The sequence below is a fragment of the Pseudorasbora parva genome, chromosome 14 (assembly GCF_024679245.1).
Source record: "Pseudorasbora parva isolate DD20220531a chromosome 14, ASM2467924v1, whole genome shotgun sequence".
Classification (NCBI taxonomy): domain Eukaryota; kingdom Metazoa; phylum Chordata; class Actinopteri; order Cypriniformes; family Gobionidae; genus Pseudorasbora; species Pseudorasbora parva.
In genome coordinates, this window is record NC_090185.1 from 29,141,264 (window position 1) to 29,163,781 (window position 22,518).

At 38.0% G+C, this 22,518-nt stretch overlaps 2 protein-coding genes and 1 long non-coding RNA gene across 5 annotated transcripts in view; 2 read left to right on the forward strand and 1 right to left on the reverse strand.

The window, feature by feature from the left end:
• LOC137040512 (sodium channel subunit beta-4-like) overlaps positions 1-22,518 on the forward strand; it is a 503,850-nt gene that overhangs the window by 335,851 nt on the left and 145,481 nt on the right. The window lies entirely within an intron of this gene.
• On the reverse strand, positions 12,341-14,004 carry LOC137039577 (uncharacterized). 2 transcript variants are annotated; one of them, XM_067414886.1, is made up of 2 exons: positions 13,482-14,004; positions 12,341-13,353 (listed from the first exon to the last, which is right to left on the reverse strand). In XM_067414886.1, exon 2 carries the CDS (start codon positions 13,217-13,219, stop codon positions 12,359-12,361), a length of 861 nt encoding a protein of 286 aa, XP_067270987.1. In that variant the 5' UTR covers positions 13,220-13,353; positions 13,482-14,004; the 3' UTR covers positions 12,341-12,358. The 2 variants fall into 2 exon arrangements, with proteins under 2 accessions (XP_067270987.1, XP_067270985.1); XM_067414884.1 differs by having other exon boundaries at positions 12,341-13,356.
• On the forward strand, positions 18,681-22,120 carry LOC137039578 (uncharacterized). Of its 2 annotated transcripts, none has more exons than XR_010897700.1 (6): positions 18,681-18,718; positions 19,160-19,262; positions 19,977-20,054; positions 21,248-21,328; positions 21,488-21,563; positions 21,987-22,120. It is a non-coding gene; the product is annotated as an uncharacterized lncRNA (long non-coding RNA). The 2 variants fall into 2 exon arrangements; XR_010897701.1 differs by having other exon boundaries at positions 18,688-18,718; positions 19,127-19,262.

Genomic DNA, 22,518 nt, shown 5'->3' on the forward strand with positions numbered 1-22,518 from the left:
TTAGGAGAAAAATATGTTGTTTAAAACAGCATGAGATCTCGTTATAATGAGAAAATAGCTGTGTTGTTTTTACGACATAACATCTTGTTGTTACAAGAAAAGATGTTGTTAAAACGACATAAATATCTCAACATAATTGAGTGGAGAAAATAATATGTAGGCCCTATGTGGCAGCAATGCATCACCGTGACCTGTAAATGCGAAAAATTTGCAGCTCCATTGCATTGCAGTGCAAAAATGTCCTTTTTCAGATTGCCTGAAAAACGTAGCCTGGAAATCTTGATGCACCATAGCACCTGTAATTTAACACAAATGTAATTTGCAGCCTGGGCATCTAGCAACTATATTTTTGCTGCTGTGCATAAACATAGGTTTTTTTTTCTCAGCTTGAGGTGTCTATAACACTGATAGTAAGAAGATATTATGTGTGGTGATTCCTGTTATGTTGTCTGCATCAGCTGTTAAATATAAAACCACAATAACACATAAAATATGGACATGTAACTCAGAATATAAAAACAGCTTTTAGTATTTATTTGTATTTTGACTATACAGTTTAAATGAAGAATATGGACTCTTGCTGTAACCCATATTTTTTTTAAGGGACAGGTAGAAAATAATTTTGTTGTGATCAATATTATTCCTTTAAATGATAATTCACCAAAAATGAAAATGTGCTGTTACCCTTAACTTACCCTCAGGTCATCCAAGATGTAGGTGACTTTTTATTTATTCAGTAGAACAGTAAAGAAGATTTTAACTTAAACCACTATGATGTGGTTATATGAATTATACTGATTCATATAATTTAACACAGGGGTTTTCAAACTGGGGTCCTCCAGAAGGTTCTAAGCAAGGGGTCCCCAGAAAATTTTAGGGAATAAAAAGATTGATAAAAAGATTGATAAACAAAAAATTTCGGTAACGCTTTAGATTACGGCCCGGAAAGTACTGCATAATTAAAGTGAATTTACAGCATAACTTTCTGTAATTGTAGTGTAACTATAAAGTAAGTATATGGGAACAATATGTAATATTGGGGTAACTATCAGGAAAATTTACAAATTATTTATGCTGTAAGTATTTTTTAATTAAGGGGTAATTATACTGTAAGTATTCTTTAATTAATGGGTAATTATACTGTAAGTATTTTTTAATTAAGGGGTAATTATACTGTAAGTATTTTTTTATTAAGGGGTAATTATACTGTAAGTATTTTTTAATTAAGGAGTAATTATACTGTAAGTATTTTTTAATTAAGGGGTAATTATACTGTAAGTATTTTTTTAATTAAGGGGTAATTATACTGTAAGTATTTTTTTAATTAAGGGGTAATTATACTGTATTCTTTAATTAAGGGGTAATTATACTGTAAGTATTCTTTAATTAAGGGGTAATTATACTGTAAGTATTTTTTAATTAAGGAGTAATTATACTGTAAGTATTTTTTTAATTAAGGGGTAATTATACTGTATTCTTTAATTAAGGGGTAATTATACTGTAAGTATTCTTTAATTAAGGGGTAATTATACTGTAAGTATTCTTTAATTAAGGGGTAATTATACTGTAAGTATTTTTTAATTAAGGGGTAATTATACTGTAAGTATTTTTTAATTAAGGGGTAATTATACTGTAAGTATTTTTTAATTAAGGGGTAATTATACTGTAAGTATTTTTTAATTAAGGGGTAATTATCCGTGTAGTTACGGGGTAAGTATGGATGTGCGGGCTGTAAATTAAAGTGGCTCTTGTTCTCCTCTTGTTTCGTGTAGTTATGGGGTAAGTATGGATGTGCGGGCTGTAATTTAAAGTGGCTCTTGTTCTCCTCTTGTTTCGTGTAGTTATGGGGTAAGTATGAATGTGCGGGCTGTAAATTAAAGTGGCTCTTGTTCTTCTCTTGTTTCGTGTAGTTATGGGGTAAGTACAATAAAAACACAAATACAATCTGATATCACTCAGAAACCTTTATTTAAAAAATAAAAAATAAATTTAGAGCACATTCATTTCTCTTGCTTGGCTTCATCCTCCTCTTGTTCCTCTTCTTTTTCTTCTTGCCACAGATGAATCTTAAGAAGGATCCCACATGTCTAGCTAGTATTCTGTAACTGTTACACTAAAAATACAGTGCGTGCAGAAATATCCTCACCGTTTACTCGTCTTTTACCCTCATGCAATCCGAGATGTAACAGCCAACGACTTTATTTCCTCAGATGAACATAGATAAATAAATAATCTCTGGTAATTAAAAGTCATTTGAGTTTCTAAGAGTTAAGGCATCAAACAGCAAATACAGCAATAACTACAGTAATCCATACGATCCCAATGGATAAGTGTTTATAAGAAAAATAACAATATATCACATCCGACCAGCAGTTATCTGCGTGTGCATGCGAGGGTTGATTCCACCCTTGACGTAACTTGAAGGGTCAAGCGTGACGTGCGCGCGCCGAAAAACTCTGGTCATGTGGATGTTGTCACATGCCTGTCCTGTCTTGTGTGCACATGTGGGTTTTGTCATGTCTCCGGTCTACTGTCAACCCCGCCCTTCTTATCTGATTATTGGTTAATTTGCCCCACCTGTTCCCTCTTGATTTCTTCCCCTTATAAGCTCCTTGTGTTTGTCAGTCTGTGTTGGATCCTTGTATATGTCTCGTCATCGTCTCCCGGTTCCCTGTGTGGTATGTCTTCAGTTCCTGGTTTTTGATTATGTATTTTGCCCCCTCGTGGGTTTTGTTTTCTGTTTATGTTTATTTTTGTTATAAATAAATATATCATTTTCTGCACTTGAGTCCTCGCACCATTTTCCTGTTTCCTCGTGTCCGTGACGTGACAGATGTCTGATGCTGTCGTTTTTTTATGCTCACAACAGTATACAAACAATAACATAATATATAACATAATATTATAATAGCAATTAGAAACAAACAAGAATAAAATACAAGATATGTTCGTTCTCACGTGTGTTTCAGATGAAACGTGCACGAGAACGTCATGAAAGCTTGAAGCGTCTCATGTACGCGCTGGTAACAGGCAAGCTTTCATGACGTTCTCATGCGCGTTTCATCTGAAACACATGTGAGAACGGACATTTCTTGTATTTTATTCTTGTTTGTTTCTAATTGCTATCATCATATATTATGTTATTGTTTGTATACTGTTGAACTTGTGAGCATTAAAAAACAACAACAACATCATCAGACATCCACATGACCAGTTTTATGGCGCGTGCACGTCACGCTTGACCAGTGTTGTGCAAGTTACTTCCAAACTGTAATATATTATAGATTATTTACTACTGCTATTTAAAAGTAATTCTTTACACTACAATATTACTGTCTCAGAATTGTAATGCGTTACATTACTCCTGTATTACTTTTGAGTTACTTTCACCAAAATAACTTCAGAAGTAGCTCTTAACATTCTAAAATGTAGGCAGAGAGTATTTTACATCCAGTAGAAGGCGATATGATGAAGAATAATGACATGGGCCATCCAGGCTAACAATAGAGAATTGGCAAAAAAGTGAATGCTCAAGACAATGCAAGAAATCATGAAGATCCAAATATGATATAAGTATTATTTTAGAGGTAAAGTGATTATCTGGCAATATCTGGGAATAGCTTCTGTTCATAGACACAAAAGAACAGAACTGTGTAAACTCTTAAGTTATGACAATATGCGCATTTGTTCTTTTCTTATTGTTGCGAGATAGTTATTTCGGTTTTAGGAAAAGGTTGTATTTGACTGCATTTGCATTTGACTAGCCTACGTTCTTGTCCTCATCTCTGATAAACTAAGCAATACGCATCCATCTCGCGAATGTACAGTAGGGATGAGACGGTGGGGACATTTTCCCACCGGTTAATCAAAGTGTGATGACATCACCGGTATCTGGGCTTTTAAATCACTATTCTATTTAACCGAAAGGAACATGCACACTGCCGCTTGGTCATTAATAACGGGAGCAGATGCAAAGCGAGTGCTTTCAATGAATTCCTATAAAAGTTAAGCTTCCATATGAACTAAAAACGCGCCAGTGCGCGCACACCGTGAATGACAGCTCGTTAGTAAACGTGCGCTCTGTGTGCGGCAAAGCAGATTTTTAGTTTCGGTTTAAAATTAGCCTATTATTCTTAATGAAATACACAACACAATGACAAACCCCCTTTAATAGGCGCTTTTACATTTTACTTTGAAACAAAATCTTCCGCAATCGTCAGCTCAAGATCACATTTTCGGTTCATGCTTCCGTTCTTATTTGAACGTCCTGTTCTCTAACTGAACTAAATTACTGTATTACTATAAAAATTCTAAACGACGGTGTCACGGTGTGCAGTAGTCTTATTCTGTCATCTTCACCCAAGTGTTGTTTATAGGCATTAGAGGTGGACAGATCGATACTAATATCGATAATATCGATACCAACGTTGGTATCGGTATTGATCGATACCAATGTGAAAATATCGATACTTAAGTTTCAGTTTCTCTCGTTTTGCAACCTGGCCGTGTTTGTCAAAATGCTTCTGCTGTCACACAGCAGAGGAAGCTCTCAAGAGAGTGCTGCTCGTGCTCGACACTGCTCTCCTCCCCCTCTCCTGTTTTGTACCGTCACGTGACTCACCACTAGCGCTACCACCAGCAGTCAGGCGCGCGCGCCGCTCAGCCAAGCATTTAAATTTTCAGCATTATATCGTATGACAAGGAGAATTTGTTTTACATGTTTTATATTTATTGTGAATTAAAACTTTGTGACTTTGTTTATTTAAGAAAAAAATCCTGAAAAGAAGTGCACTAAAGAGATTTTTTTTTTGTTAACATGCTACTTTAAAGAGTAATCATTTTGTAACTTTGTTTATTTAAATAAAACAGAAGTAACCAAAAGTTGTTTCTGAACAAAAGCTTTTGTAGTACTGATTAATAAGCCAAAATGCAAATCACAAAAACATATTAAAAGTCATGAAAATTAATTTATTTAGGTTGAAGACGCATCCACCTTAATTATTAAAAAGTATCGGTATTGGTATCGATATCGGCGATACTGGCCCTGTATTTACTTGGTATCGGATCGATACCAAATCTAGCGGTATCGCACACCTCTAATAGGCATTAGGCCTATAGTTTAGCCGCGCGCGCCTTGTCTCTCGTCCGTTCTTCGACGCGCTTGTCGTTGTGCTATTCTTTGAAACGACAGAGCCTTTAAACCTTCTTTAGCCACTTTTCCACTGGCCAGTGCGAGCACAGAGACTGAGATCATGCCTGCGGCACTTCTGTAAAATCCGCAATAAACACGTACGCCTTCACTGGACTATGTCACACCATTATCCAAAAGTACACCAGCAAGAGGGAGATGAATTGAAGTATTGAATTGAAGGAAAATGAAGTAAATCGCTATACAAAAATATATCAGAAGCTGTCAGTTAGTATTTAATTACTAACCTGGACACCACACGCGGCTATTGAATGACCACGAACAGGTAATAACTTGCATTTTTCATGCGTTTAATGTATCGCGTCTTTTTTTCCTTTTCCTTTTTCGTTTTATTGTATTTCTTTTTTTTTTGGGGGGGGGGGGGGGGGACGCATTTCCGTTACTGGAAATGTACCGAGTAAAATTTTACTGAAAATTGATTACTAATGCCTTACACTACTGCGTTACAGCAAAAAGTAATAAGTTACTGTAATTTATTACTTTTGTAATGCGTTACTCCCAACACTGCGCTTGACCCTTAAGTTACGTCAAGCGTAAAATCAACCCTCGCATGCACACGCAGATAACTGCTGGTCGGATGCGATTTATTGTTATTTTTCTTACAAACACTCATCGTGTAACTTCAGAAGACATTGATTCATCCATTGGGATCGTATGGATTACTGTAGTTATTGCTGTATTTGCTGTTTGATGCCTTAACTCTTAGAAACCCAAATGAGTTTTAATTAGCAGAGATTATTTATTTAAATGAGGGTAAAAGACGAGTAAACGGTGAGGATATTTCTGCACGCACTGTTTTTTCAGTGTAACGGCCGTTTCACACCACAAGCGTGAGCGGCGCGTGAGCAGCGCTTATTTTTTTCGGCGCCCATGTTAATCAATGAGTGCATTCACACCGGGAGCAGGAGCAGCGCGTGAGCGTCAAGCAGGAGCGTCGCGTGAGCAGCAGTGAAGCGGGAGTTTCGGCTGCGAGCCTATTTTTGCTGCGCTGCTGACGCTCCTGACGCTCAATTAAAGTGAAAGCACACTTTTAAAGGACAAAATAAATGTGATTTTACACAAAAAGTGCCTAAAATGCACACAGGAAGCATGTGTAGTGTATTTGAACAATAACTGGAGTATGGCAGAGAAGAAAACGAAGAATAAAAAATATCTGTGGAAGATTTTAGCAATTTAAATTTGTTTTGATTATTCAGTTTGGGTGAAAGTATGGTTATGATTATAAAAAATAAAGTAAACTAGCCAGAAAATATAACAAACTTTCGTTAGGTTTAGTATTTAATATCCAGACAGGTAAAGGCTCTCGGTCTGCAGCTGCAGTCACGGTGTAAAGCGAAAGCACACTTTTGATGGACAAAATAAATATAATATCACAAAAGCGCTCAAAATGCACACAAGAAGCACATGTGGTGTGTTTTAACAATAACTGGAGTATGTCATTAAAGAAAACGAAGAATAAAAATCATCTGTAGAAGATTTACCCATTTAAACTTGTTTTAATTATTCAGTTTGGGTGAAAGTATTATAAAAAGTAAAGTAAACTACCCAGAAAATATAATTTATTTTAGTTTAGTATTTAATACTCAGACAGCTATAGCCTCTATCATTGTGGATGCCGCTGCTGTGACGCTGCACCAACGCTTCCAGTGTGAATACACTCGCGCGTCTGCAGCTGCAGTCACGGTGTAGCTACGCTGAAGTGCTGCTCACGCGCTGCTCATGCTTGCGGTGTGAAACAGGCGTAACAGTTACAGAATACTAGCTAGACACGTGGGATCCTTCTTAAAGGGTCATGAAACCCCCCTGCTGCAGCGGTGTTTTTTCACACCTTCGATTTGAAAAAGCTTGTTAAAAGGGGAGTGGTCGACTGTGAAAAGGTGGGATGGTATTGTGTGGAAAGAGGGAAAGTTTGCATAAATAGGGGAGTGTCAGTAGGTGCATTAAGACTAGCGATACCAACAGCAGCAGTTACAGCGGTTCTGAGACATGTTCTTGGTTCACGTTGGCATTGTTTACCACAGTGAGATTAAATGAGGGATGAGTACAGCGAATGAGAGAGCTATGAGTGGCGTGCAGCAGAGATCGCAAATCATTCAGCTCTTCAAAGTTCAAACCAGCATAATTCAGTGAGAAATGAAAATAAATGTTATTCTGCATGACGAAATATTTTGCAAACGTGATAAAACTATATTTGTCCAAATATGCACGTTGTTTGGCAAGATGAACAACGCGCCGACGTGATAAGAGAACGTGAACCACCCAACATGCGATGTGATAGAGATGTGTAATTCTAGATCGGGGTAAAAGCGAAGGTGTTTAAGGCTAGTCTCGACCGCGCATCTGAAGCAGAGCGACGCGCGCTGGGTTGCCGTGACGATCCGCGCTGTTTATCACTTGGCAGCTAAATCTATATTTGTCCAAATATGCACACTGTTTCACTAAGAGCCCGAACACATGCGGTTTAGTGCATGGCTGTGACGCCAAATAAAACGGAGAGGACGTGGCTTTTGTTCATTAGCCTACAGATTACAGATTGGTTAGTTTGCACTCCTGACATAGATAGTCAACGCTTGCAGGTTCGGCGTGCGATTCCTCAGGTGAATTTTACTTTACCGAGCCTTTGTAGCAAAGGCTTCCACAGACGGCACCGGTTACAGCACGCTCGGCGCCCTTTACGTTACTTCGTATCAGCACAACGCCTAGCTTTCCTCCGTGACTTTTCCGCACGCTGCTTCCAAAACTTCCCCACCATATCTCTACAATAATGATGGAAAACGAGCCTGACAGAAGTGACTGTCTCATGCATATTACCTAAATTATCTTGTATGCATACTACAGCGCAGGGATTGGACTGAATGAGCTTTATGTCATGAATATATATCGAGAATCGCTCGGAGCGGTCGACGTCAGCATGTGCCCAGCAGCCCATACTTGGGCCGAAAAGGCCGTGCCGACGTCAGCATTTGTGACGTTGCTCCGACTAAGCTTTTCAAACCGGAAGACAGAAATCGCTCTGAAAAATGCAAAAATAACTATTTTCACATATGAATACCATTAATGAGTACCCTTAGTGTTTTCAATGATGTGCAGCCTATACATATCTGTTTACATCTCAAAAAAAGTGTTTTGGGGTTTCATGACCCTTTAAGATTCATCTGTGGCAAGGAAGAAAAAGAAGAGGAACAAGAGGAGGATGAAGCCAAGCAATTAAGAGAAATGAATGTGCTCTAAATCTGTTTTTTAATGTTTTTTTTTTTTTTTTTTTTTTTCATTTTTTAAATAAAGGTTTCTGAGGGATTTCAGATTTAGTTTGTGTTTTTATTGTACTTACCCTGTAATTACATGAAACAAGAGGAGAACAAGAGCCACTGTAATTTACAGCCTGCACATCCATACTTACCCCGTAACTTCACGGATAATTACCCCTTAATTAAAGAATACTTACAGTATAATTACCCCTTAATTAAAAAATACTTACAGTATAATTACCCCTTAATTAAAAAATACTTACAGTATAATTACCCCTTAATTAAAAAAAATACTTACAGTATAATTACCCCATAATTAAAAATACTTACAGTATAATTACCCCTTAATTAAAAATACTTACAGTATTATTACCCCTTAATTAAAAAATACTTACAGTATAATTACCCCTTAATTAAAAATACTTACAGTATAATTACCCCTTAATTAAAAATACTTACAGTATAAATAATTTATAAATTTTCCTGATAGTTACCCCTTTATTCCCCCAATATTACATATTGTTCCCATATACTTACTTTATAGTTACACTATAATTACAGAAAGTTATGCTGTAAATTCACTTTAATTATACAGTACTTTCCGGGCCGTAATCTAAAGCGTTACCAAAAAATATCTTCATTTGTGTTCCGAAGATGAAGGTCTTACGGGTGTCGAACGACATTAGGGTAAGTAATTATTGACAGAATTTTCATTTTTGGGTCAACTAACCCTTTAAAACCCATCACCCCACTATAGTTGCTGCAGTGTATAGTTTTAATTTTCCTTTTGTAAGTATTTTTCTAATTATTATCCATGTGTTATATCTTAATGACACACAAGCAAACATCCAAGTAAAGGATTTCAGCGTTCGTGGCTCCACTCGTTGAGACTGTTTTCCAAGATGGCGCCTGTCCGTAAATGCGTAATGTACTGTCTTTATAGACGAGTTTCCCGGGCACTTCCGGTTTACTTCCTGTTTCTGCCAAGAACTTCCGGCCTGCGCTGGGTAGTGTTGTAAAAATGGCGTTAGAATGGCAACATTCGACCGAAAAGCTCGTTAAAAATGGTGTTTTGACCATTCCGCATCCAAGTAAGGTAACATCATGGGCGGACAACATTTCGATATGGCCCAGCATAACAACATCCAAGATCTTTTCTTATTTTATTGATTCTATGGCGGTGGATGGGAATGCAATTAATAACCTGAAAAGCTCTGAGGCGTTTCAGTACCTCCATTCAGACAAAGTGGGCTGTGTACTTTTACACGATATGGGCAGTTTAATTTACTTAAAGGCCGATGTTCAACCAAGCCAGTCCGTTAACAATTCAGCGCATAACGCCTGGGTTTTGGTTACCAAGACGGGAGATGTGGAGACTGCAGGCTGTACCTGTATCGCCGGACCCGGACGTTCCTGTAGCCACGCAGCCGCTGTGCTTTGGAAGGTACGTTAGCCCATCTTATGGTTGTATTAAGATGCTTGTATGTAACGTTATCCGTGGGTTAATCTATAACAGAACACGACGAGTAATACGTGTGTGTGTGTGTGTGTGTGTGTGTGTGTGTGTGTGTGTGTGTGTGTGTGTGTGTGTGTGTGTGTGTGTGTGTGTGTGTGTGTGTGTGTGTATGCGCATGCGTGTGTGTGTGTGTGTGTGTGTGTGTGTGTGTGTGTGTGTGTGTGTGTGTATGCATGTGTATGCATATGCATGTGAGAGAGAGATTGTCTAAGTGTGAGAGTGTGAACTACCCCTGCCGTTCCCGCACAAGGTTGCAATTCTTAAATGTGATCTAACAAAGGTAAAGGGAAAATATTAACCATAAAAAACTGTTTATATTGCTTGTACTTGGGATGAAGTAAACATCTATTGAGTTTTTTTTTTAACATAAATTGTTTGATTATGTTGAATTAAAAACCCAGAAATGCAGCGGGTATTTTCTTTTATTATTCTTTTCATATTTTTCCAGATTTTTTAATATAAGTCTAAATAAACTCAGGCATAAAGGGGTTAAACATTGATGTTAATGGCTGCAGGCCCAGCTCATTAATTGTTTTGAAATGTAACAAAAACGCTCTACCTTCATCATACCCTTGTTATTTTGATTTACAAAATGTTTTCTCCAAAAAAAGTCAATTGTGCTGTGATGCTCAAACCATTATTTAAAAAGCGTGTGATTTTTGTTTCTATCTGTCTGCAGGTAGAAAATGCTGTGAGGCAAGGGAAGACAGGGCTTGCCTGCACTGATGTGCAGAATTGCTGGAATGCCGGGACAAAAAGCAATACTGGGCAGCAAAAAATCAGAGATGTGTCTTTCCGTAGAACACAGCAGAAATAAGCTGTACCAACCAGCATCACAGGCATCCTCCTCCAGCATAGTTTCTACACCTAGTCGCAAGGTAAAAGTCCATGAGACACTGGAAGAATGGCAAAATTACTGTCTCTCCACACCAATAGCGGCACTTTTTACTGCACCTGGCAGTGGACTAATGCAGCTCACTTTTAACACCAGCCTCCTTGCTCAGTCTGCGGAGACATCAAAAGCTCCACTGCCCCTGCATCATGGTGATCACAACACACAACTTGAATGTGAGAAATGTAGGGCATTCTACACCACATACATTGACATGACCACAACCCAATTTATGTACATTGAGCAGCACACAAAAGAACAGAGCAGGGAACAACTGTGGCATGAAATGCGACGGGTACGGATAACAGCAAGCACAGCCAAGAATGTGCCAGTTCGGGCCACCACAGCACCAGACAAATTCTTGTCTGAACACCTCCATCCTACCTTTCACGGTAACGCAGCAACCCGGCAAGGAGCAGAGGGTGAAGAGCACGCCAGGCAATACCTGAAAGACCAAGGTCATGACATCGATGTGAAAGGTTTGGTGGTTTGCCCGAGTGAGCCATGGCTTGCTGCGAGTCCGGATGGTGTCATGAACAGAGACACACTACTGGAGATCAAGTGCCCTGTCTTAGTCAAAAACCAGTCCCTTACTGAAGCACTTGCTGCTAAAAGCAGTGAGATCAAATGCATGCCCACAGGGGAATTCCGTCTGTCCTTCAATGGGCCAAAGGGATATTACATGCAGGTGCAACTGGGCATGCACTGCACAGGGCTACGGCAAGCCTTGTTGGTGATTTGGAGTAACACTGAATGTCTGCAGCTCAACGTGCTCTACGACCAAACCTTTGTTGAGGGACATATCTCAAGGCTTCACTCCTTCTATTTCACCCACATGTTGCCAAAAGTTGTCGATGACTTCGATGATGGAAGGCTGGAGTTGTGTTCCAGATACATGGATGTTGTAAAATCAGCATGACCTGTTTATGTGTACTGGGGTAATTAATCATTCCTTTTTTAACCCCTTGTCCCCCGTTGTCACAAATTTGTGACAAATCCTTTCTAGCTTTTATTTATTTTTATCAAACTGATTTATTTTATTTTACTTACTCTTATTTATTTTTATATCAGTCACTTATTTCTTTATTTATTAATTTTATTTAATATTTTATTCCAGTCTTTTTCTTTTTGTGATATTGTGAGTTTTTTCCTGTATTTACTTTGTTTTTATTTAATTATAAAAAAAAATCCATTAAGGAGTTAATGAAATTGTCCCTTTGTTATGGAATAGGATCAATAAAAATTTATTCATTTCTTCTCAAATCAATTTGTTTATTGTCATGTGTCAATATTTACAATACAAGAAAAAGAATAACACTCACAAGTTTTCACAATAATCACAACACCAGAAAGGGAACAATAACAATACATTTACACAGTTTTTTTTTTCTAGCTGAAAGATATATACATGTATATAAAATATAAAAAAGGAATATGTACAATTTCAAAAAAAAAAAATTGCAGGTAACCCAGGTTTTACTTTTCATAGGGACTTAAACCTCATGTGGCAGTCGGATGAGTCTGGACCTCATGTTTGCTAAAGCAGCACATATGGTAAGAATCTTGTCCAACCGCGGGGTCATAGAGATGGGGACAGTTTGGGACAGAATTTTGAAGACTTTAAGTCTTCGGATTGCCCTCTCCACATGTATACGGACATTGGCCACTCGTCTAGTGCGCGTTACCTCCTCATTGGTCAATTGACCACGCTTGTGGGTAAAGGCAGGAATATTCAATTTCACCTTCCTTTCATGTAGTACATCTCGAATCGTGAAACCCCTGTCAGCCATTACCTCATCACCAGGCCTTAGGGCCTCCAGAAACCCACTGTTTATAGTGATAAACTTGTCACTGCTTTTACCAGCATAGGCCTCTGATATAAACATTATCAGCCCATGAGGTGACACAGCAACAAGATATTTGGCAGTATTGGTTCCCTTGTAATGACTGAAAGTGGCACTCCTACAGTTAAGGTTTGTTGCTCTCTGAATAGCCGTTTCAGCACAATCGATGATGCAAGTGGTCTGGGGGTGGTTCTTTTTAAAGGATGGTGGCATGTTAGCACGTATAACACTTCTTGGCAGCCAGGCAACCATGGGTTCAAGCTGCTCACCCAATGTATCAATCCAGTGAGCAATCACCTTACTTACTTCACCTTTAGACACTTTAAAGCGCTTTGCCACATCCCCTAACACAAGGTTCAGTTTCAGTTTCATGAGGGTCATCAGTATTTGGTCAACAACAGGAATACTACATGATGGTTTACTAAATGGCAACATCGTTTTCACCAAAGTAAAAAAATATACCAGACGCAGTCCTGTGTACAGCAGCGAGGTATCATCATCCAGGAGCATATCATCAGCCACAGTCTGACCCACAGTCTGCGTCGATTTGTTCGCGTGGTCCAACTTTGCCGCGTAGCTGTGGTCAGTTTTTGTTAGGTCCTCCCATTGTGTTGCAGCATCTTTAAACTTCAGCTCGATGCACACTTCTAAAAGACAAACAGCATCAACTATAAATGTATATAGCCCACTAACACAGGACAGAGACACATATATCAACAGTCGAACTTGCTGCAAACTTTAGCTAAGCAGAAAAAAATCAAGATACACTTACCATCCGATTGCGTGCCACTTATGTTTCTGTCGAGTTTACGTCTCTTTTGCAGGGGAGGTCGCTCGTATCCCAACCAAAGTTCCGGGAAAGGGTTTTCCTCTGTGGGCTTTTTATCAATGAAGTGATAAGAACAAACAAAAAGTCTTTTGGGTGGATTCTTCAACTTCAAAGCCGCTAGCCACTTCCGAGATTCAACATCTGTTTTTGGTTTCTCATACAACGCATACGGGGGAGCACATCCACATTGGCGCCTTGTAGATGGTTGATGGTCGAAACATTCTCCTTCCGACCAAACATTCAGCAATCGCCACGAGTTGTTGCAACCGCGAACAGCACAATATGTCCCGGAGCCGTGTCAGCGTGTAACACCATCCATCGTTTACTTTTTCTGCACACTAACCGAAGACAGTAAAAGACGCTAACTCGCTAACCGTAAGTTCTTGGCAGACACAACAGGAAGTCGTTGGCAGAGTGACAGGATAATGGCGGCCCGCCTATTTCACTCAGGAAACTCGTCTATAAAGTATCTTCTTATTAAACTGTTTGTACTCTTACAAAGTTCTCAATGCTTCGGTTTGCATGTAGGGACCCTCATTATGCTACCGTGTTAGTGTGAGGCTATTTTGAGCCTTAACTAGCGATTTAATTTGACTACCCTGTGCCCCATAGACTAGCGTTATAAACTAATCTGTTTTAAGAGATAAAACTCTTTGCATTCAATTTTCATGAAAACGCATCACAGAGAATGATCTACTCAGTAACCATCTGTTAATTACCCCTAGGTTCATTTCTCACAGGAGTTGTCCTTTAATTGCTGCACTTTAATGGCTGTTCCACCACTTTATTTGTTGTTTGTTGTGTTTTCATGTTCAAAAGATAGAGTCAGCTTAGATAGATTCATCGAATGTTCAAATTCTAATACATTTGTTAATGATGAAGATTGATCTGAAGCAGTTATTATTGAGTTAGATGCCAAATGTTCTCCTCCTATTCAAATTTGACATTGAAGGGGTGCATACAACATATTTGCTGTACATTTAAATATGATTTTCAAGAAAAAAAAGAAGAAAAAAAAACACCTTGGGAAAATCAATACAGACCATGTTCACATGGACACTATTAAAATGACTATATGAAACTATTCAGAAAAATGTGGGCCCAAATGGGTTAACGGAAAAAACAAGTGACCAATGACACACAAGGCCTCAGTTTGTGTGGAATGCATCATCGGCTCGGTCTGAGTGTCGCTTCAGGCAAGAAACTCGCACCTTGTGGTTGTTGAGGTGTTTCAGGGTGCTTTCACACCTGCCTCATTTAGTTCGGTTGAAACATACTAGAGTTCGTTTCCCTCTTTGATGCGATGTGTTTGGTCAGGTGTGAAAGCAGCAATCGCACTCGAGTGCACACCAAAAGCGGACCAAACAAGCATACCAAGACCTATGTGCATGACATTATTTCCTGATAGATCATTGGCAGTAGACATGTGCCGATTTTCGATAATGCGATTTATCACGATAATGAATATGCACGATATTGTTATCGTGAGCACTTATCGTAAATATCGTAAATAATAATTTATTAACAATTTATCATTTTTTTAATAATGCACTCAAGAATACTTTGCCCATCAACCATCATATAAATGCTCAACACCGCTGTATTCTGCGTCAAAGGGAAGCGCTCAGATATAAACAAGCCCAACGTGCGTTTGCACATGACTGAACCGGTGAAGGAGACGCGCTGCTGAAGTGCCGCTCAGTGACAACAGAGGGCACTGATGAACAGCAGAATGCAGCAGCAACTATTTATTGCAAAAATGGACCAGAAACTGTATAGTATTAACTCATACTGCATTCCAAGTCTTCTGAGGTCATACGATATCTGCATGTGAAGAACAGAGTTGAACTTAATGTTTTAATCGTTGAAATGATGATCGCGCTCCACACACACACTCGTTCATATCTCTGATTCAAATGATACAGAGACGACTCTTCAGCATGACGCGATCGGTCACGAGACACACGAGAGCCAATGGCATTTTACAATCAAAGCTGACGTAATGACACAATTGGTCACGCTAAATACAACAGCCAATGCTGTCAAACCTGACCTGACATTTCTTTCAGTGGCGGCAATATTTGAAAATGTATTAATATTCATCGGATGGACTCGACGTTACTAATCGCTTTTGGGGATTTTCTTCACACAAATCAATCGATTGGCCTCGGAACACTTGGAATATTTGTAGTTTCTGAATAAATTGTGCTGCTTTCACAAAAAAAATATCAGTTTTTTAATAATATACAAATAGGTAGGTTTAGGGAAGGGACTGAGTTAAGTGTTCAAAACGTGTCTGAATAAAAAGAAAATAAATGTAAATAAATTATGCTGACTGAATCAAACTGACGAATATAAGCAGTCCCTCCAGTTTTTCGCGATTCCGCGATCGCTGAATTCAACACAAAATCAACAAACTGTTGCATTTTTTTGCAATCCTGCATAATTCCTAATTTAACCACAAAATAATCGCAATTTTTTTTTATAAAACCTCACAAAACATTAAATAGTAATCTGATAGAATTATCTCTTATTTGTTGAAATGCATTATTTTTATATGGATATACATTGCGCACGTGATGTCTGTTAGCAGTCTGTCAGAAACATGGCGAAAGAAAATCTATCTCATCTGCCCTCTCATATACTAAGTGCTCGGGACCGGGCTAAGCAATATCCTGACATTTTCCACAAGAGTGGAGGTAAATTATTTTGCAGCCTGTGTAATAAAATTTTATTTCACAAAAGAAAGTCTACTATCGACTATCATCTAAGTGGGAGTAAACACCTCAGACAAACAGACCTGTGGAAGCAGAGGAAACACAAGCAGCTGACGATGTCGGAGATGGCTTCGAGGATGACGGCCGCTGGACATGATCGAAATGAAGTAAGCAAAAGTTATTTTTCTTTTATATGGCTGGGTGGTATGACGATTTAAGTCTTTGTTTAGTTTATATCAAGTCTATGTAGCTGTCTATGTAGCTGATCAGTCTATGTATCAGTCTAAGCTGATATCCGAACAGCTTTTAGATAGTGGGTATGATTGAATAACAACAAAACGTATGAATTGACAGTAACTTTACAAAAAAAATAATAATAATACAAGCGCAGAATAACGTGAAAAAGACTGACTGACTGACTGATTGTCCGCGGTGGTGCGCGTGTGTGGGCTTGCTTGTCACCGACCTGTCAGGGAGTGAGTATTAAATTCTCTATCTATTTTTTTTCCCTTCTAGCGTTTTTTACATACAATTACTTTAAAATATCAATTTTATTAAGTATTTTGTAAAACAATCGATAAGAGATCTCAAGTGAACAAACGTTTTGGGGAAATAACCGATTGGAACGTGTTACCGTCTTAAAGTGACAGCATCCATAACATTACCTGCTGTGTCTGTGTTGTTATACAGCACTATTTTTTTTTTTAAATGTTATATGCATTGTTGTTATCTGTACCCTTTATATTGTATTTATTTGTCTGTTTGTTTGTTTTTTGTTCTTTTGTTCTTATTTCATTACCGACGGTTTACTTGATTGCTAATTATTTGGATGTTCTTGTTGTAAAAAAAAAAGAAGATAACTTTTTACTTATTACACAAGTATTTTTTTTGTTGCTCTTTTGCTTATTAAGATTTATGTCATATTGCCCATGCCTGGCTAGCTTCTAGGCCTAATAATTTTGAAAAAATTATTATTCTTTCAGACTTGTGAAGACTGGGTAAAGTTATGCACCGCACTAAATATCCCCCTTTCCAAGTCTGATAATCCTTTGGTGAGAAAGTTTCTAAATGAAAAGGTCACAAATGGTGGAAGCATCCCCAAGTCCCACCAGCTACAAGAGAAATACCTGGGAGAAGTGTACAGACAGGAGAAAGAACGACTTAAAGTAAAACTTTCAGGGGAGCCAGTTGCTGTCATCTTTGATGAAACTCCAGATGTGGAGGGAAGATGTGTATTAAACATATTGATCGCACCACTAAAAAAAGATGAGTCTGGGAGAATCCTTGCACATCTAGTAAATACAGTCTTCATGGAGAAATGCAATCACTCCACTGTTTCGATGGCTGTTGTCAAAACTCTCCAAGAGTATGAAATTGCCAATGAAGATGTCATTGTCTTTGATACAGACAATGCTGCATACATGCTAAAAGCATACAGAGAAGAATTGAAGTCCCTTTTTCCTCATTCCATTCATATTACCTGCATGGCACACATTATGAATTTGATTGGAGGTGCCTTTCGCAAACCCTTCGCAGATTTGAATACCTTTATGCTGTATTCAGTCAGATGTTTTATATGGCAGGGGGTCGCAAGTGAAGATACCTGACCTACTTGTCTGGCAAACTGAATGGCAGTAAACCAACAATGGCTCCAAATGTGATACTCGTTGGAACTCCTGGTTCTCTGCAGTGGAATATCATACTGAGCATTTCACTTTTACAGGGAATTTCTACAGGCTGAAATGCAGGTAAGTTTAAAATCAGGTGTGTATATCAGGTGTGTGGGCGCAGTGCTCCAGCTTCAGTGAAAAATCTGAACAAAATGCTGGAAGATCCAGAGTGTGCAGAGACCCTACAGGTTCTACTAAACATTGTGTCTGACAAGTGCACGGTGATCCTGGAAATGTTGGACCTTTTTCAGAGCAGACATCCGGTCACAACAAAGGTATTTGATTACCTTGAGGATCTTCAGAAGAACTTTGTGGCAAACAAAGATCTCTGTGATGAGGTGTGTAGTCAGTACTTCTCAAATATTCTGTTACCTCAAGAGCTCAAGACAAAAGTCTTAAATCAGGTGCGAGCAGCATTCAGTTATGCTGATGAAAAGCTGAGTAAGTACATTCAGCATGGACAACCTGGCATTGCATTTCTCAAAGAGGTCAGAATCTTTGAGCCATGATGCCTTGCATTTATGGATGACAGCCCCAACAGTTACAAAGCCATTCCTGGATTCTCCTCTGTGCCTGAGGATGAGATGACAAGGTACATGACTAAGCTGGGTCCAGAAGCACTTCGAGCATCTGTTAGTGGGTTTGTAGACCTTGACACATTTTGGGTAGGTCTGCAGGACAGGCTTCCTGTGCTAAGCAAACTGGCCCTGCACTACAAAGATGCAGTTTCCAACTCTGCAGATGCAGAACGCTGCAACAGAGAAAATACCGAAACAGAGACAACGCCGAAAAAGTAAGTGTCCCACACCTATATTAATCTGTATCTATAATGTATCATTATGTATTTATGTCTTGGAAAACGAATCCAGTAGCTATGCTGCTTGAAAGGCTGCGTAAGAGTTTTATACAGACGAGCCATGCACAGTGGCCTCCCTGAAGAAACTAGCATCAGACGGAGAAACGTTAACGCTTTCACCTTTCTTTAATTCATTGTTCATTCATCAAACTGTAATCTTATAGCACTAACGTTACTTAATCTTTGTGTCTGATTTGTATTAGGTAGAAATCCAGATTCAAAGATGCAGATGAAATGACTAACAAAGGAAGGCTATTTGTGTGCAAAATCAGTGACCAAGTTTTAGGCAGGATTGTTTCATGAACGTTTTTTTCTGAAAATGTTGACCTCTTTTGTTTTGCGCAGAAAATTTGACCTGTCTGATGTCTCTGTCTTCAGAAGCATCAAGTTCAACAGCTGCATCAACATTGATTTTTGACAATCCCCTAATATGAAACCAAGGCTGACAGATGATGGTTCTTTCTGTTCTGCATTAAAAAAGGTATGTATATGGTATAGACAAAATGTGTGGTGCCTGTCTTGGAAGATTATTGAAGGATAGATAATAATATTTATTTACAATAAAGCACAACTATGACCTCTGTGCATACCAATTCAAATCACTTATTGACATGTTTTAGTCAGGACTGGATGGTAGTTAGAAAATTATCATAAAAGAATAGAACAAATACTATGTAAGTCAATTTGAGTAAAAGATGACAGAGTTCAAAAATTTGGGAGAACTAACGCTTTAAAGTGATAGTTCACCTAAAAATGAAAATTAGACCATGATTTACTCTTAGGTGTATATGACTTTATTTCAGACAAATACAATCAGTTATACCAAAAATGTCCTGGCTCTTCCAAGCTTTATAATGGCAGTGAATGTCTGTTTATGCTTTGAAGTCCATAAAAGTGCATCTAAACGTGACAGGATGTTTTTTTTTTATATAACTGATGGAATTTGTCTGAAAGAAGAATGTCATACACCTAGAATGACTTTAGGCTAAAGTAAATCATAGGATAATTTTCATTTGTGGGTGAACTATCCCTTTATCTTAGTTGTTGTTGAAATTATTGAAGTAGATGGGTAAGAATTTTAATATAATTGATTCATTATGAATGGGGTCTGATTAAAACTAATAAAAAATGTATTCTTTAAGACTATTTAAAGTATGTCTTCATCCTCAAACTATCTTTAACTCTTGTTTGCCAGCACACGTACCATATGACTGAAAAACAGAAGAACAACTCAACAATTTCCTTATTTGGAGGACTAATACTTTTAGAATGGGTAAGTAATTCTTTCATATTAAATATTTATGCAAAATGATTTATCATTTTAACTTTTGGATAATGTTTGGATATGCCTTCATGTTTAAAGGGATAGTTCAAAATTTGATGTTTATCTGCTTACCCCCAGTGCATCCAACATGTAGGTGAGTTTGTTTCTTCAGTAGGACACATACAAATTTTTAACTCCAACCGTTGCTGTGTGTAGGTCATATAATCATGTGAATGGGTAACAATTCAATGAGGGCAAAAAAAAACATGCTTAGACAACATGCACAAAGAGCCCTGTGGCTTATGACGACACATTGTTATCTTGAGACACAAAACGATCAGTTTGTGTAAGAAATCGAGCCGTATTTATATAATTTTTTTACTTCGAATACAACGCTATATCCAACAGCCTGGAACGCGCTTCATGTCCGGTAAGATCAATATACACACTCTGGATATATACGCGCTTCACTTCCGGTAAGGTCAATATCCACGCTCTGGCTCGTATATCGAGTGTGGATATTGACCTTCCTGGAAGTGAGAGGCGTTCCAGGCTTTTGGATATAGCTTTGTATTTGAGGTAAAAAAATATATAAATATGGCTCAGTTTCTCACACAAACTGATCGTTTTGTGTCTTAAGATATCAATATGTCGTCATGAACCACAGGGCTCTTTGTGCATGTCGTCTAAGCATGTATTTATTAATTTTTTGCTCTAATAGAATTGTTACCCATTCACATGATATGACTGACACACAGCAACAGTTGGAGTTAAAAATCTTTATTTGTGTTCTGAAGAAACAAAAGAATGACTTCAGTGCCGTTCTTTTCTCAGAGAAAAGCTTAACTCCAAGTCTTCCAGAAATGCAGTCAAAGCTGATTCGAAAGTCCGCCGTTCGCCAGCTTTTGTGTTTACTAGAAGCACGCAAACGCAACTCGGCCATCGTCATTATGGTCCCGCCTACCAACTCTATACACAATGTGATTGGCCTGGCAAGAGTTAGGCGTTTACAGCTCAGAAGGGTATTGAGAGTTGCTAGACGACATTCGCGAGCAGATTAAATTTGCTGCCGCTAGGGTGCGTCTAGATTTCTAGGCTAAGAAAACCTACATGTTGGATGCACTGGTGGTAAGCAGATAAACATCAAATTTTCATTTTTGGGTGAACTATCCCTTTAAATATATTTGTTTTTATATTTTCAGTTTTTAGGAGTTTCTGTAATGCATCCAGTAAGGCCCTGGGTTGGTGCTTAAAGACTACAGAATAGAACCTGCCTGGTGATGGTAAGATTTAATAGATAACATATATCAGAGAATCATGGGCACAAAAATAATGATAGCTTTGTTGGAATTTGGCTAACATCAAATAATAACAAAAACAAAAAAGAGTCAAACTAATTGTTTTTATGATTTGACATGTAGATGGTTTCTGTTTGATTTTAGACTCAACAGATTGGGAAATCTCTGCCTATCCCAAAGTCAGGAAGGAGCGAACTAAAATCATTCCAGCAGCTGACTAGTAAGTGAGATTTCTGTAAGGGAAAGTTCACCCAAAAATGAAAATTATGTCTTAATTTACTCGCCCTCATGTTGTTCCAAACCTGTATGAGTTTCTTTCTTCTGTTGAACACTAAAAAAGATATTTGGAAAAATGTTTGTAACCAAGCAGATAGAGCAACCATTCACCACCATAGTGGACAAAAATACTATGGTAGTGAATCTATCTGAGTAATTAATTAACATGAGTAATTAATAACAGAATTAACATTTTTGGATGATGTAAGCCTTTAATTTACTTGGAAATCAGTCAATTCTAACCAAAATAGTTTCATGTTTGAGTCACCAAAGTCTAAGATGATTGGACTGTTTCCACCATAAACTTGCTGTATTTATAAAATACAAATAATATTAATTGTAATTGGTCTGGTTTTGTGTTGTCTAGGGAACCAGCATTCCAGGATTTTTCGAGAAAGTTGGATCTGCACAACCTTCCCTGCTCTGCATGTGAAACAACAACCATGCACTGAACTGTACTGTTAGCAACTGGACACAACTGATCCACAGATATCCTGCAACAGCAGTACTCCGTCCGTTTGGGAGTTAAAATCACACTTTTTAAAGTGTGAAATATGTACACTACTCACAAGAGTACATTTTAACACTTATGGAGTTAAAATTTACTCTGTGAGTAGTGTACAAATTTTACACTTTAAAAAGTGTGAAAAATGTACTTTTCTCACAAGAGTACATTTTAACAGTTAGGGAGTTAAAATGTACTCTGTGAGTAGTGTACATATTTCACACTTTAAAAAGTGTGATTTTAACTCCCAAACGGACGGAGTCATATATACATTTTATGAGTGTTAAATTTGACTCAAATTGAGTTAAATGTACACAGGCTTTTTTGCTGTGTGCCACGCATCAGTTAATCTAATAAAAATAGAGACCGAACAGCCAATCATAAAATAGATTTG